Source organism: Camelus dromedarius, chromosome 10 (assembly GCF_036321535.1).
Source record: "Camelus dromedarius isolate mCamDro1 chromosome 10, mCamDro1.pat, whole genome shotgun sequence".
Taxonomy (NCBI): domain Eukaryota; kingdom Metazoa; phylum Chordata; class Mammalia; order Artiodactyla; family Camelidae; genus Camelus; species Camelus dromedarius.
In genome coordinates, this window is record NC_087445.1 from 77,515,468 (window position 1) to 77,530,206 (window position 14,739).

General features: G+C 65.1%; 1 protein-coding gene across 4 annotated transcripts in view; it reads left to right on the plus strand.

Moving 5' to 3' along the window:
- Positions 1-12,249, plus strand: part of RXRA (retinoid X receptor alpha) — a 95,990-nt gene extending 83,741 nt beyond the window's left edge. For all 4 annotated transcript variants that reach the window (XM_064490753.1, XM_064490754.1, XM_064490755.1 and 1 more), the window contains 5 exons: positions 1,974-2,103; positions 3,612-3,744; positions 4,985-5,076; positions 6,640-6,745; positions 8,461-12,249. In XM_064490753.1, coding sequence (XP_064346823.1) covers positions 1,974-2,103; positions 3,612-3,744; positions 4,985-5,076; positions 6,640-6,745; positions 8,461-8,608 — 609 coding nt within the window. In that variant the 3' untranslated portion in view covers positions 8,609-12,249. The remainder of the gene's footprint in view (positions 1-1,973; positions 2,104-3,611; positions 3,745-4,984; positions 5,077-6,639; positions 6,746-8,460) is intronic.
- The last annotated feature ends 2,490 nt before the right edge of the window (positions 12,250-14,739 follow it).

A 14,739-nucleotide genomic window follows, 5' to 3' on the forward strand; every position in this document is an offset into this window, starting at 1 on the left:
CCCCTGGAGCCCTAGGGGTCCCGCTGTCACCCCCCAGGACAGGGAAGGCCCCTGCACTGGGCACGGGGCGGGAGCTCAGGTGATGCCTGCTCTCTGGTGAGGCCTGTTTTGTCTCTGGGTGGGAATCCAGGCTCAGAGAAGTTAAGCACTTCCTCCGCAGGATGGAGTAGGGTGGACCTGGAGCCCCCTTCCCCGGGAGGGCCCCCTCCGCCTGGGGAGCCCCCCGGGCCTAGCCCTGCACCCCCTGCACCGACACCCTTTGTTCTCAGTTCTAGACATGACCTGGCACCCACCTCTGAGGCCCCATCCTGCCTGGGAGGGGCTCAGGGTGCCATCCTGCACCCCCGGCCTGCTCTGGGCCCCTGGAGGACTCGGAGAGGGTGCTGGCCAGTGGCCAGGGAGAAGGCCTTATCCAAGGGCTTCAGTTTGGGGCTCTTGTCCGGCCTTCCCCACGTCCTCTGCCTCCCTGCTGTGCAGCTCTCCGGGCCCCCAGCCCCCTGGCCTGGGCTCTCATGTCGGAGGGCCGCCTGTGGTGTGGAAAGGCAGGGAGCAGGTCCAGGTCTGCACGTGGCAGAAAACCACCGGGGCCCTGCGGGGTGGAGCCTGGCCATGGCCCTGGCACGCTCGCTGCTGGGGTGCCACCTTGTGCTGACCAGCCTCTACTGTGGCTGCCGTCCTGTGTCAGGTGGCATGGGGCGGGGGGTGCCTGCAGGTGACCTGAGCCAGACACGTGGTGTCCAGGGCTGGCAAGTGTTCAGGCTTCTGGTCAACGCTCCCAGAAGGTTCTCTGAGGAGCAGACGGCAGGGGGACAGAGGAGGGGATGCCCTGTAGGCCGTGTGCCAGCCCCCCACAGCTCAGGGACTTCTGTGTGAAGGTGACTTCGGGGGAGTCGGGGTGCCAGTGCTGGCCCACCCTTCCCCCTGGGGTCTGCGGGGACCCCGGCTGCTGCCCTCCCTTGGCCCCAGGCCCCCTTTCTGCATGCCCGCCCCGTCTGCCCTGGTGGCCTCGTGCCAGTCTGTCACTGGGCCTCCCATGAGAGCCCTCAGCAGGCCCTGCATGGGGCCGGGTTGTTTAGACTGAGCGTCACTGGAGGGCAGATGGTTTCTGTCAGAGGAGGCCTTCCTTCATGTGGACGCTGGCTGTCGTAGTTTCTGGAATGAGGGATTCCTGCATCCGGTGCACCAGCCTTGGTCCCCCCAGGACCCAGAGGGTTCACCTTCCAAGCCCCACGGGCTGGGACACTGAGGCCCGCCTGGCTTTCCTGGTCTATAAGAATGTCCAGGGCGGCACCTTCTGGCTAGACCTTTCTGGAAGGGCCTCTGGTGCACCGCATTGTTCTGTGCTCCACCTCTGTGTCTGGTAGGAAGAAGCAACCCGGCAGGGCTGGCGGCGCCCATGCCAGCGCCACGCGCTCTCCCGTGTCTCGGTTCCCTGGTCTGGGACGCGAAGTCGCCCGGCACTGCCCCCCAGGGCTGCAGTGTGGACCCAGTGGGTCACAACACGGGGCGATTGTCCTGTGTCTGCTGGGACACGTGACCACACTCTATGTGCCTGTAACAGCGGATTTTCATATCTTACCCTCCTGGAGAAATCAGTGTCTCTGGGCCACACCTGGGCTCCGGTGCTGGCCCGTCCCAGCTCTGGAGGCCCCCCTGCTCCTTGGCTCCGGGCCCTTCCTCTCACTTCACGGCCAGCAGCATCTTCTCCTTGACCTCAGCCTCCCTCTTGTAAGGACCCTCGTGATGACACTGGGCCCACCCACCTCTTCTGGGATAACCTCCCGCCTCAAAACCTGTAACTCAATCGCGTCTGCAGAGCTCCTTTCGCTGTCACTAGCGGTGTATTTGCTGGCTCTGGGAGTGAGGACGAGGATGTCCTGGGGGATGTTGTTCAGCCCCCATGGGTAAAGCATGGGGGGCCTGGTCTGGGGCCACGCTCTCCTCGTGGCGCTCACCGCATGCCCCTCCCCCAGCCCAACGACCCCGTCACCAACATTTGCCAAGCGGCGGACAAGCAGCTGTTCACCTTGGTGGAGTGGGCCAAGCGGATCCCGCACTTCTCCGAGCTGCCCCTGGACGACCAGGTCATCCTGCTGAGGGCAGGTGAGTGGCGGGGCCTGGGGGGCGGAGATGCAGGGGCGGGGTTGGGGCAGCCCCTCTCTCCTGCTGTGTGGGGCTGTGGGGGGAGGGTGCCTGGGGATGCAGGGCCGGGTCCCTGCTCCAGCACTGCCCCCTCCAGCTCAGTTTCCCTCCCCTGCCTCATAGGGGCATAGTAAGTTTGGGGTCTCTGCTGGTGGCCTTCAGAGAGGTAAAGGGCTGTCTGGAGGGGCCGTGGAGAAGGAGGCGTGTGCAGCGGGGGCTGCCCTTAGGGGTCCGTGTGTTCTGCCTCCTCCCCTTTCCTGGCCTGGGCTTGTGATGCACATCTCCCGAGACTGAGCGGGGCCCCACGGGGGTGCCGGGCCGCTGTGGGGAGCGTCCGCTTTGGGTGTGGGGTCAGGCCCGAGTCCCAGAAGTGGGCATGATGGACGTGCCGAGGGGAAGCCGGTGTCCACTGTGAGGCTGGGATCCGGGGTGCAAGTTCCTGCCGGAGGGACAGCAGGGACGGATGAGCTGGGAGGCGCAGGGAGGGGGCTGCAGCCTCCTCAGCAGCCGCCTCCTGACAAGCGTGCCCCAGGGCTGTGCTGGGGGCAGCCCAGCCCTGAAGAGCTTTCACTCTAAAACTCAGCACCCAGAGCTGCCAGGGGAGGCTGTCGAAGAGGCGCTGGGGTCTCTTCCCGACTCTCTGATGGGGCAAACCCTTCCTTTCCCTGGGCCTCAGTTTTCCCCTCTGTAAAATGGGGCGAGTACTTGCTTTGTAGGGTTGAGTCAGGATTAGGTGGGATGATCCACATGATACTGTCTGTCAACCACGGAGCCTGGACCCTTTGGAGCCCTCGGGAGTGGTGGCCGTGACAGTCACTAGGGGTGTCCTTAGGGGAGATGGTTCACGTGCTCCAGTTCATAGCAGCATTGAAGCGTCTGAGCACGGAGTTGTTCCCATCCCTGCTCCTAGCCCTCATACCCACTCTGGTCTGTGCACGCCAGGGCCTCACTTACAGCGAGCGTGAGTTGGCCTGCAGCTCCAAGATGCCTTTTTTCAGTTTAGTAACTTCCTGTTTTGTGGCATTCACGCAGCATGTGCCGATCTTTGGGAGTTTGCCATTGGGACCAGACTGGTGGCAGCTGCTCTGCGGCTGCCCGGAAAGGGTCGTGGGACCTCCCTCTCGCTCTGTGGCACAAGCATCTTGCATTTGCAGACAGAGACTTCCCCGGCACCCGAGTTTGGGAGGGCTGGGGTTCAACTGCGCTGCAGGAGATGCTCTGTGCAGGACTTCTCAGGGCCTTTGTTGTGCCCATGCGCACTGTAGAGGCATCTCCCAGGCGCCGGTGACTGGGAACCTCCTTTCTGTGGAACGTTCATGGGGTTGGGGTTCCATGGATTCCTGGCTTGTGTTCCCAGAGGGATGGGTGTGTGAGAGCCGCCTTTGGAGGTCTGAACGGGGGTTGGGGGCTGGGGGCTGGGTGTCTGGGGGCCTGGAGACAGCGGTGACCGCGTGCCCTCCTCCCCGCAGGCTGGAACGAGCTGCTCATCGCGTCCTTCTCCCACCGCTCCATAGCCGTGAAGGACGGCATCCTCCTGGCCACCGGGCTGCACGTCCACCGCAACAGCGCCCACAGCGCGGGCGTGGGCGCCATCTTTGACAGGTGCCCGGTGTCCGTCCTGTTCCTGAAGGTTTTGCACGTGGACCATGGGGGGACCCGACAGCCACAGTTAGCATTTTGGTTTATTCCCCGCCCATTCCCCCTTTAAACCCTGCATGTGGGGAGGAAGGCTGCACTGTTTCTAAAGCGAAGGTAGATTACGCCGTGGATACAGTTTCACGGTGGCTGTCGCGTTGGCCACGACAGGGCCTCTTCTGAGCCGGGGCTAGCGCACACCTCTGTGCGCCGCTGCCGCTTCTCAGCTCGCACCCGGAGGCCCGGGGCTGGTCGGCAGGCGGGCGTTGCCTTCAGGTGCTCTTGGAAGCACAGCCCGTCGGCTGCACCAGGCGAGGCGGCCAGGAGCTGCCCGTTCCTGTCTCCGGCTGGTCTTGTGTGGGAGCCCCGAGGGCCTGGGGCCCCTGGGGGACCTGGGCGTCAGCTCAGCCAGCCGGCGCGGGTCCCTCGGAGGTGGGGGGGCTGCCGCACAGGAGTGGCGAGGGGGAAGGAGCAGGCCGGGGAGGAGGCGGTGGGAGGGGTCCCCTGCCGGCACCCCCCCCCCCCCGGGGGTAAGTGTGGGAGCTGTGCCACCTCTCTGACTTCCACGCGCCGCGTACTGCGGGCGGGCGCTGGTGCAGACAGTATGTAGACGTCTTTGCTGCAGGATGTTTCAGGGCCTTTAGTAAACGCACATGCGGGGGCGCCACCCAAGGGGGCTGCGGGGGGCAGCGTTCATTGCCCACAGAGCTTCCTGTGGGGAGCGTGTCCCTCTTGGGGGGGTGTCTTCAAGCTCAGCCCCAGCCATGCAGCAGCTGGCCGTCCGGGGGTCCCAGCTACTGGGAGGCGACGGTGAAGGGCATGTGATGAGTGGCCGGTGGTGGGAAGTGGAGCAACCAGGAGGAGCCAGGAGCCAGGGAGACAGCCTCCCATGGGCTCGAGGCGGCGGTCGGAATGGGGGCAGCAGGGCCAGCCCGTGCCTGGTCTTCAGCTGAGTCCTGGCTCACCTCAGCTGTCCCCAGGTCCTCCTTCGTCCCCAGGTTCCCAGAATAAAGTCCCACGTGCAGACCCTTTCTGGTGAGGGGAGAGGCACCCACCCTGGGGCTGGGACTGGACAAGTTGTGCGTGGAGACTGTCGGCCCGTCTCAGCTGCCCTCCAGGCCCACGCCGGGCTCCCTGAGTCCTTCGGGGGTTTCTGGGGGGCCCAGGGGGACACAGCCTGACTTGGATCTGGCCGCTCCCCCCTCAGGGTGCTGACGGAGCTTGTGTCCAAGATGCGGGACATGCAGATGGACAAGACGGAGCTGGGCTGCCTGCGCGCCATCGTCCTCTTCAACCCCGGTACTGCCTTCCCGCCGCTCGCTGGTGCTGCTGTGTTGGCGAGCCGCCCCCTCCTCTGGGCCTCCATGTCGCTCTTAGGATGGGGGTGCAGCCGTGCCGCCTCCTTCTCGAGGCCCTCGTGAGGGTCCAGCACGGCTCAGTTGGCCAAGCTCATCCTCCGTGGTTCGGGAGGCCTCTGGCCAGGCCTTCTGGGCACTGTCCAAAGCGTGGCACCACCTGGCCCAGAATCCGGGCTCCAGGAGAGGCAGCCTCTTCATGCACCTCCACGGCTGATGTTCTGGACCCCGGATGGTCTGGGGCTGGACGGGGACACCGGGGGCAGGTTCAGGGCTGCTGTGGGCTTCTGGGGGGAGGTGTGGGGAACCAAGCAGGCGGTGGTGAGGATGGGACAGCCCCAGGGTTCGCAGGCCCCGACCTCCTTGCTCTCCATTGGCTCCAGCACTGAGGGGCCGGCTGGGGTGGAGACGCGGCCCCCTCGTGGGGACAGCTGTTTCCAGGGGCGTTTGTTCCCGGGGTTTGTGCTCCAGCTCGTGACCCTGACAGGATGGGAGGCTGAGCTGTGAGCCCTGGCCTGGCCCGGCGGGATCCCTGTTGAAATCCTATGTGGCTTGGCTTCTGGCGTTGGTTCTCCTGTTGGGGCCTGGGTGTGGGGCCGCTGGGGACAGAAGGGAGACGGCCAGAGCAGGCACAGCCCCAGGGCCCAGGGAGCCCGGCTGTGGAGAGCAGCTGCGCGGTGCCCTTGCCGGGATGTCAGACGGCCAGGCAGGGCCGGGGCAGGGCCCCTGGGCTGGGGCTCAGAGGCGCCCTCGCAGCTGGCCCGCCCCACGGCCCAGCCCCCGGGGGGCTGCGGCACTTGCCGGCCAGCAGCAGGTGGCTCCCCCGCCATCAGGATGGACCACGCCCGGCCGGGGCCAGGCTCCTCTGCGGGAGCCTGAATCCTGATTCCCGTGGTGGCTGTTGTGGGGGCAGGGGTCAGAGAGAAAAGTTGGTCCGGCGTTGGCTTGTAGGGGAACCACGGGAGACGAAGAGAAGGCTCAGCAAAGCTTTACCTGGCTGGGGGCTCTCCCTGCTCCAGGGCGGCCTGTGACAGCCCGCCGAGGTGACCTGGGGACAGCCCTCGGTCCTCAGTCCTCAGTCCTGGGCCTTCGAGGTTTTTTGGCCCTGGTCCCAGGCATCTCTCTCCAGCAGCAGAGCCCCTTCCACACTGGGACCCGCCCCCAGGGTCCCAGAGCTGAAGATGGCTTGAGGCCCCCCTGCAGCGTGGGTCTGGCTGTTTCAAGGAGAGGGTTTGGAGCCTTCATCCAGCTCAGAGGGGCTGGGAGCCAGTGCAGCAGAGGCCTCGGGAGTCAGCCTGGTCTCCATGGCAGCAAGGAGCAGTCAGGGCAGCAGTCCCACTTTACAGATTGGGCAGCTGAGTGACAGGAGGTCAGGAGACTGGCCTTAGGTCAAGTGGCAGGGATGGGGCTCAAGCACAGGGCGCGATGTCTGAGCAGGATCTGTGGGTCCCAGGGGCAGCCCCCTTACCGGGGACAAGCTCTGACCTGAGGCCCTGCTCCCTCCCAGACTCCAAGGGGCTCTCGAACCCGGCCGAGGTGGAGGCGCTCCGTGAGAAGGTCTACGCGTCCCTGGAGGCGTACTGCAAACACAAGTACCCGGAGCAGCCAGGAAGGTGAGACCTGGGCGCAGCCTCTGCCCGGACGGACCTCCAGGGCTCTTTCCAGACCCCCTGCCCAGGGCAGGACCACCACCTGCCCGCTGGGCACTTCTGTGAATTAGAAGTTGGTACCCCTCCTCCATCAAGGGCAGCAGGAGTCAAGGCGCTCTCCTGGCCCGAGCACTATGCTCTCACGTTGTCCTGTGGCTCTACCAGAGGTGGGTCCGGTGCCAGGACACAGTAGGTGCTTGTCTCTGTGGAGCCCATGAACAAAGGCAGTGCTTTCCACCACTCGTCAAAGGGAACTGCTGGAGGCAGGGCCTTGGCGTGCTCGCCCAGCAGGGATGGACGCCAGCACATAGTAGGTGCTTTACAAACTCATGCACAGTCTGAGTGCAGAGCTTGGCTCTCTTGCCTGGTGGACTGTGGCCCCAGAAGGGCTGGGATTGTCTCATTTCCGGGTCCACGGTGCCGGACGCACAGTGGGGGTCCAAGGGAAGGGGGAACATGAGTGGCTTCCTGGCATTCCGCATCTGTAGTCCTGATTCTCCCCCCTCCAAGGGGCACCTCCTGGGATGGGGTGGGGGCCTCCGAGACCAGGCCTCCTCCTTCCCCTGCCCACCCTGCCGACTGGCGCACACAGGGTTAACCACGTCCTGCTTCTGCTCAGCCTCATCTGGTTTGGTTTAAACGAGAAACTTCCCGAAGGAGGAGGACAGAGGGGCAGCAGTCCCTCCTGCTTTTCCTGGCTTCCTGGCCCGGCCCGTCTCGCCAGCTCAGCAGAAAACAGCTTGTTCTCTGGCCTCGGTCCAGCTTCTAAGCTGCATTTTTGCCTTTAAAACGCAGGCTGTGTTGCAGCCAAGCACGGGGCTTCCCCCCTCAAATACAGACATTGTTAATAATTAACAGGGCCCCGCAGCCCCGGAGGGTCGTGCGGAGAGACCCTGCAGCACCGGTGGGGGTGGCAATGGCGGGCAGATGCGAACATCCCCGGGGGGGGGGGCGTCTGGCGCCATCGCCACACTGCACTGTCCTTGGTGGCAGAACAGCGGAGTACCCCCAGCCGTCTTCCCCCTTCCCTGCCCCACCAGAGTTCTCACCAGCAACTCCGGGGCATGGGGTGGGGCGGAGGGCCGGCTGGCAGGGCCTGAGGAGCCCCCCGTCCCCCCTCCCGCCCCGCCCCCCGGGCACCAGGTGCCTCTGGCTCAGCTCTAGCACAGCTCTTTCTGGGCGGTGGGTGCTGATGGGGGGCGTCCTGGAGGCCGGAGCTGTCTAAGAAGGGCCTGCTGGAGCCCAGACCTGCTCCCAGCTCAGGAGTGGCTCCACCTTCGTTCCCCGCTGCAGCCAGAGGCAGCGCTGATCCTCAGGCCCCTTTTTGTAGCCCCCCTCCCCGCTTAAAGCCCTGCTGGGGCTCCCTCTCGCCCCTGGAGGAAGCCCCACGAAGCCCTGTTCAGCCTGCTCCTGCCTGGCTGCTGTCTTGCCTCTGGCCCTTCACCCCCAGTCTCCACCCTCGGGGTCTCCTTGCAGGGTCTTCGCACCCACCCTGCACTCTCCGCCTCCGGGCACTGGCCTGCTGTTTCCTCTGCCTGAGAGACTCCCCCTTCCCTGCCAAGGCTCTGCTCAGGCAGGGGGACTGGGCAGTGAGGCGGTCCCTTCCCGGGACCAGGCGTGGGGTGGGGGGCCTCACCGGCCCCTCTCGCCGGCCCCTCACGCCGGCTCCTCTCCCGCAGGTTTGCCAAGCTCCTGCTGCGCCTGCCAGCCCTGCGCTCCATTGGCCTCAAGTGCCTGGAACATCTCTTCTTCTTCAAACTCATTGGGGACACGCCCATCGACACCTTCCTCATGGAGATGCTGGAAGCCCCGCACCAAATGACTTAGGCCTGCTGGCCGTCCTTCGCGCCCACTGGTCCGGCCGCCCCGCCTGGCTGCCAGCTGCCCTTCCCGGCCGAGCCCCGTCCCACCCCTTCTCCGCCTGGCTGTTGGCCTCCGGGGCGCGGCCTGCCACCGCAAAGCCTCAGAGACGTGCTGCATCCTCCTTGTTCTCAGTACTCCTCATCCGCACCGGGGCAGCAGCCGGAGTGGCAGGAGCTGGCGTGAGCCCAGCCAGGCCCGCCAGGCTGTCCCCCGGGAGCCTGGGCGGCTCGCGGGGTCTCAGGCCCTCGCCACTGGAGCTGCGGCGGTCGGAGGGCAGCTCTGTTCGGTCACAGTCAGTTGTTGCTGGTTTTGGAAATCTCCCATGCGAGGTCCTCTGGAGTGAGCCCTACTGTGTGTGCTGGTGTCGGCCCCACCACGACTGGGAGAAGGGAACAGGTGGCAAGGGGACGGGGCGGGGGGCTGGTGTTTCATTGCAGAAGACCCCACCTGCCCCCCGGGAAGACAAGAGGGCTCGGGGCAGGCAGCCTTGCCTTCTGTCAGCGTGAAGGGTGAGCAGCCCCTTTTTCCAAAGATGACTTTTGACTTTGCCCCTGAGCCAGCCAGAACGGGAGCTGACCTCTGTGCGGGGTTTTGGGGCTGCCTCAAGGCTGCAGGCAGGGGTCATCCACCTGCCCCAACTCAGTTTTCTCTTTGCATCATCCTGGTTTCAGCTTCTTCCCCAGTGTGCTCCTGTCCAGCCAGGGTAACCAGACCGCAGTGCCCTGGCCCCTCCCCAACCCTGGACCTGTCAGTCTGTGCGGAGGGCAGGCCCGGTCTCTGGCTTCCTGGAAGCAGCAGGGGCCCATCCCAGTGTGGGCTCTGCTCACCTCTCAAGGGCAGAGGTCACCACCCAGGAGGCCTGCGGGCATGTGGCGGGAGGAGGGTCACTCCCCAGAGGGTCTTTGGTCAGCCCTGCACAGGGAGGAGGCGGGCGGCGTGGGCACGGGGCCAGGTGGCGGAGGGGTGGGCCACATTCTGGAGCTTTCTGGGTAGAGAGTCCCCTTTGCTGGCTGCTCTGTCCTGAGGAGTCTTGGAATCAGGTGCCAGCATTCTCAGGCCGGGGCTGGACACCCCTTGGGGACGGCCAGCCCTGCGGTCGTCTTGTCGGGGTGACGGAGCCCTGTCTGGGGGCCCCATCGACCGCCCCACGCAGCCCTGCGCCCCCCCCCCCCCGCACGTTTCTCCCCCGCAGGCAGGCTCTCTGCCCCGGGGCGGGGCGGGCCGCTCTCAGGTGGAACCAGCCTCCTTTGCACTGTAAGCCCTCCCTCTGGTCTGAGTACTTCGCATTTTCACGCCTCACTCCCTGTGAGCAGGGCCTTTGTCAGAAGTGGGGGCCTGAGCTGGGTTGGCAGGGTGGGGTCCCGTCTTAGCCCCCCAGGGGATGCTCTGTCACACCTGTCTTCCCTCCTGCTGCCCCCAACCAGGAGCCTGGGAACAGGGCTGGAGGGTGGGGTTGGAGCTGCCTGCCCCCAGGTCTGTCTCCCCAGGTGGTGCGGGGGTGCCCCTGGCGGGGCCTTACTGGCCCCAGGCCTCCATGGGAAAGGAAGTGTCCATTCTTTTCCTTCCAGAGTCTGGCCCCAGCTGAGCCTGGGGCACCGTGGCAGAAGGTACGGGGGATACCGCAAACACCTCCTTCCTCTGGCACCCCGCCCTAATGGGCAGGAGAGGCGGTGGCTGCCACACGGGGAGTCCCCGTCCACCATTTGAGGCAGAGATGGGTGTGCCGGGGCCTGCCCATTGTCCCTCCTCCCAAACTGCCCCCGGACGTCTCGGCAGCCCTTGGGGGCGTGGTTGTATCAGGCAGAGTGATGCAGGCACCCTCAGGGGTCCCCCTGCTTGTGGGAACGTTGGGCTGCCCCACCTCCGACACCCCTGGTGCCTTCTGCAGCCATACGCACGCCCAGCCCCCCACCCCGCTTCCCTGGGCCCCTCAGGAACAGGACCGTGGTGGCTCCAATGGAGAAACCCAGGGTGGGGCCCTCTAGGTGGAGGTCGGCCTCCGGCTGGCTGCCAGCAAAGCACTGAGGCCCCCGGGACAGCCCCTCCCACAGCCAGAGCTCCCAGCCCCGCCGGCCACTCGGCGTCTTGGGCTCCTGGGGCCGCCCTTTCCTCCCTCATCAGCCCGCTGTCACCCTTGCTGTCCCAGCAGTGCTGTTGGAGAGGTGCTGTGAGGAGGCCACACGCTACTCGGTAGAGGCAGTGTTTCTACTTAACCAGACCTGCAGTAGTGTCACCAATCTGGTTCAGTTACGGTGATTTTTTTGTAATTATTATTATTTTTATTATTGTTTTGGTGGGACAATCTTTAATTTTCTAAAGATAGCACTAACATCAGCGTGCTAGCCGTCCTGTGCCCGTCCCGCCTTGCCTGCCGGCGTCACCTCCCGCGTTGACATCAGACGGGGCTCCCGCAGCTGCAGAGCGAAGATGACCGCGTCCTGGGGGGGAAGGTGTCGGCTGAGCCAGGCTCGGGCTCATCCCGCGTCAGGGATCTCCTGGGAAGCTGGCCTGCCTGGGGGCGGCCACCGAGAGGCTCCCGTGTCCGAGATGGCCCTCGTCGCCTGGGGGAAGACAGCTCCACGCCCTCGGCTTTCCAAGTCTCGGAGTCCCCAGAGGATTCAGGCTGTCAGGCCGGTAGCAAGAGCTGGAGACCACGCCGGAGCCGCCTTCTCCGCGGGGCTCCCGGGAGGGCCTGGCTGGGGCACGCGGCCGGTGTCATCAGCTGATGTTGTCCCCATCACGGAATGACGGCACGTGGCCTGTCCCTGCCCACGCAGGTGTGTGGCGTGAAGCGTGTGTGCTACACAGGGAGCCTGTGTGCACAGACCCGCACAGCATCCACACAGTACACGCCGAGCAGTTTCCAGCGTTTCTGTGTTCATTTTTAATTAAGATTTTCCCCCTTTTTCCTATAAATTTGCTTAATGTAAGCAAGTACATAAGGACCCTTCCTTTGGTGAAATCCGGGTTTGAATGAATATCTCAAAGCAAGGACGTGCATCTATTTTAAGATGCTTTGGAGCAAGCAGCTTTAGCAGTTCCCAGCCCTTAGCAGCGCCTTAGCCGGGACGCGTAGCTCACACTCTAGAGAGGAGGCCAGACAGAGAAGAGAGGTGTGTAAAGCATCGGGAAAGGTAGAAAAAAAAATCTATTTTTGTACAAATGTAATTTTATCCCTCATGTGTACTTGGAGGGTGTGGCGGGGGGGCTTGTTTTGTTTCTGCTGTTAGAGATGGAGGTGGAAGCTTTCTCCGCGGGTGTCTCGACAGGAGACGCAGCAGAGAAAGGGGCTCCTGGGACGCAGGCTTCGTATGAAACCTCTGCGCATGGGTCTTCTCCCGCTGGGGCAGGAGGGTGGGCCTGAAGCTTTCAAGGGTTTTCCTCCCCTTTCGAGTAATTTTTAAGCTTCTCTCTGTTCTGTCCCTGTTGCCAGCTGGCCTTCCCGCAACTCTGACTGTGAAATTACTTCCCTACGTGATTGTTCTCAAAACATCGCGGCCGCAGGTGCCGGGGATTGACGAACAATGGTGTTAGAATTGTGGAAAAGAGAAACGCAGAGAAAAACGTGAGAGGATAAACAAGCAAAACACGAGCGTTTAAAAATACACCCGTTCAGCTCGCCTCTGTTCCCTTGGGGTCTTCCGGGCTCGGTCTGGAAGCCGGCCGCCCTGGACGGGGTGGGTGGTGGCGGGCCTGCTGGCCTCACCCTGGCCGGGGCTGGGTCCAGGCAAGGCACCTGGCTGCCCCGACAGCGGTGGTAGCTGGTCCTGGGCCAAGAGACCCGGGCCTGGGGCTCCTGGGTGCCTGCCCCCAAGTCCTTTCTCCTCCGGGTCCCGTCCAGAGGCGCCGCCCTCCGTCAGCATCCACCAGCCCCGGGCGTGCAGCCACCTGCACGGCCCCAGGCTGCCTGAGCCCAGCCCTGCGGCCATGCTGGAGCTCACACAGCCACAGAATGTGATGCCATTTACCCTCCTGGTTAATGACCAGGTAATGACACTCTGTCTGCTCCAGCTCCTCTGTGGCGGGGCTGGGCTGGCTGCAGTTCGGTGATGGTGCCCAGACCCTCTCGTGTCCCTCTGTCCAGCAGGCACGCTCCGGGGAGTCCCTGGGTGCTCTGGAGGTGGGAGCCTTGCGGGCCAGAGTCCTGCTTGGTGGTGCTAGACACACGGTACCGAGCAAGAGACTGGTTCTCAGTGGAACGGGGTGAACCTCACTACAGGCTGGCGGCCAAAATGGCAGAGTCGCCCTGATGACCCCCGAAGTGCGTTCACACACATGCGACATGCACAGGACACGTGTGTTAACACACACAATCCTACACGCTGGTACAGGCGCACATACACCACCTCACTGACTCTCCTGGGCGAGGGGAGCCCCAGGACCGTCATGATGGTGGATTCAGGGCACAGTCGGGGCAGAAGGGCCTCTCGGGCCTCAGGGAAGGTCGAGGCAGGACTGAGTGGGCCCCTGTGGCTGTCGAGGCCCCACGCCCACACTCTCCCCCTTCCCAGGCCGCGTGGGGAGGCTGCACCCGGCTGCGGTAGTGGGGCAGTGCCCGCGGGACGTGGGGGACTAGCCGGGAGGCCTGCTGCCGAGCCCGCTGCTGGTCCCTGCAGTCAGGGCGTGGCCGCACCCACCGGCCCTCGGCCTGGACAGGGAGGTCCGGGGAGACAGCCCCTGCGGGCCCCCGGGCCGCACTGGGACCGGCCCACTCTGGGTTCCTGTCATCAAAGCCCAAGTATACCGGCCGCGGGGGGCCCCTTCTTGGTCTGGAAAGGGGTCAGCCCTGGGGGGCCTGGAGACCTGGAGGGTTGTCTCCCCACTGAGGGCCCCTCATCCTGCCCCCCGTGAGGATGCCGCGGGGGCGCCTCAGGCTCGGGCTGCGAGGGCACAGGTGTGACGTGCCAGTGAGAGGCGGCTCCGAAGGCCGCAGGGCAGGGAGAGGCTGCGGGCTCTCGGGGGAGGCCAGGAAGAGGAAAGCTCCACACAGGCTCCCGGGCCACAGCAGGGCGGCGACCAAGATGACCTGACCTGGCTGAGCCCCCCAGGCTCCGTCCAGGACGCAAGCTCCCGGGCCCACCGGGGTGGCGTGCTGTCCCCAGAGGAGGAGGAGCAAGGAGCCAGTGGGCGTCGGGGGCTGAGAGGCGGGTGAACAGGGTTCCACCACCCGACTTCCTGCGGAGAGCGGGCCCGGGGAGCCCCCGGCGGCAGGAGCCCCACCCCGTCACTGCGCTCCCACCGGTCAAGTGGAGACCCCGGGCTGCCACGGGCATGGCGTGCTAACCTGGCTTGAGGCCTCCTTGCAGCCTCTGGCTGCCCTGCTGATTCCTGCCCAGGACGGTCCCCTGGGTCAGAGATGCTGGGCTTGATCAGTTTATCGCAGCGGGAGCAGGTGGTGACAGAGCCTTAGCAGGGCTTGGGGCTTGTAACCTGAGAGGCAAGGGCTGGGCAGGGGGCTTCTGGACGGGACGTTGCTGGGCACCGCTGTGTGCCAGGCCCTGTGCCAGGTGCCGGCACCCAGCGACCAGAAAGGGCTGGCCCTGCCATCAGCAAGCGGGGCCGTGTGACGGGGGAGGGCCTGCGTGGGAGGCGGAGGAGGGGCATCCCGGGGGGCCGGGGCGAGCCCCACAGAGACCCGGCACCTGCCCCAGGACATGGAGGGCGGGGCAGAGGGTGTCATCACCGGGCCCGGGGGCAGCGGAACCTGAGTGGCCAGAGCCCTGCGGAGGTGGCCAGGGAGGTGAGACTTCAGGCAGGAAGGGGCTGGAGTGTGGAGGGAGTCAGGGAAAGGGGCCACAGAAAGGTTTCAGTCCTCAGGCCCCTCATGCACAGACAGCCCCACCTGCCCCCCAACTCGGGGGCTCCCCAGCAGTGGTAAGGGCTGCCCCTGCCTGGACACAGACAGGCCACTGGGCCCGTGCCTGCCAGCGTGGATCCCGACGGGAGTGCCAGCCAGCTGCCTGGACCTCCCATCCGCCCTGTCCCTGGCGGGCCGTCCAGCTGCCGGTGACCTCGTGGACTGAGAGTGTCAGAGTGGACGGGCCACTCAGTCTAGCATTTCCACCCGCCAGCAGCCAGCGAGCCCGTCGACACAG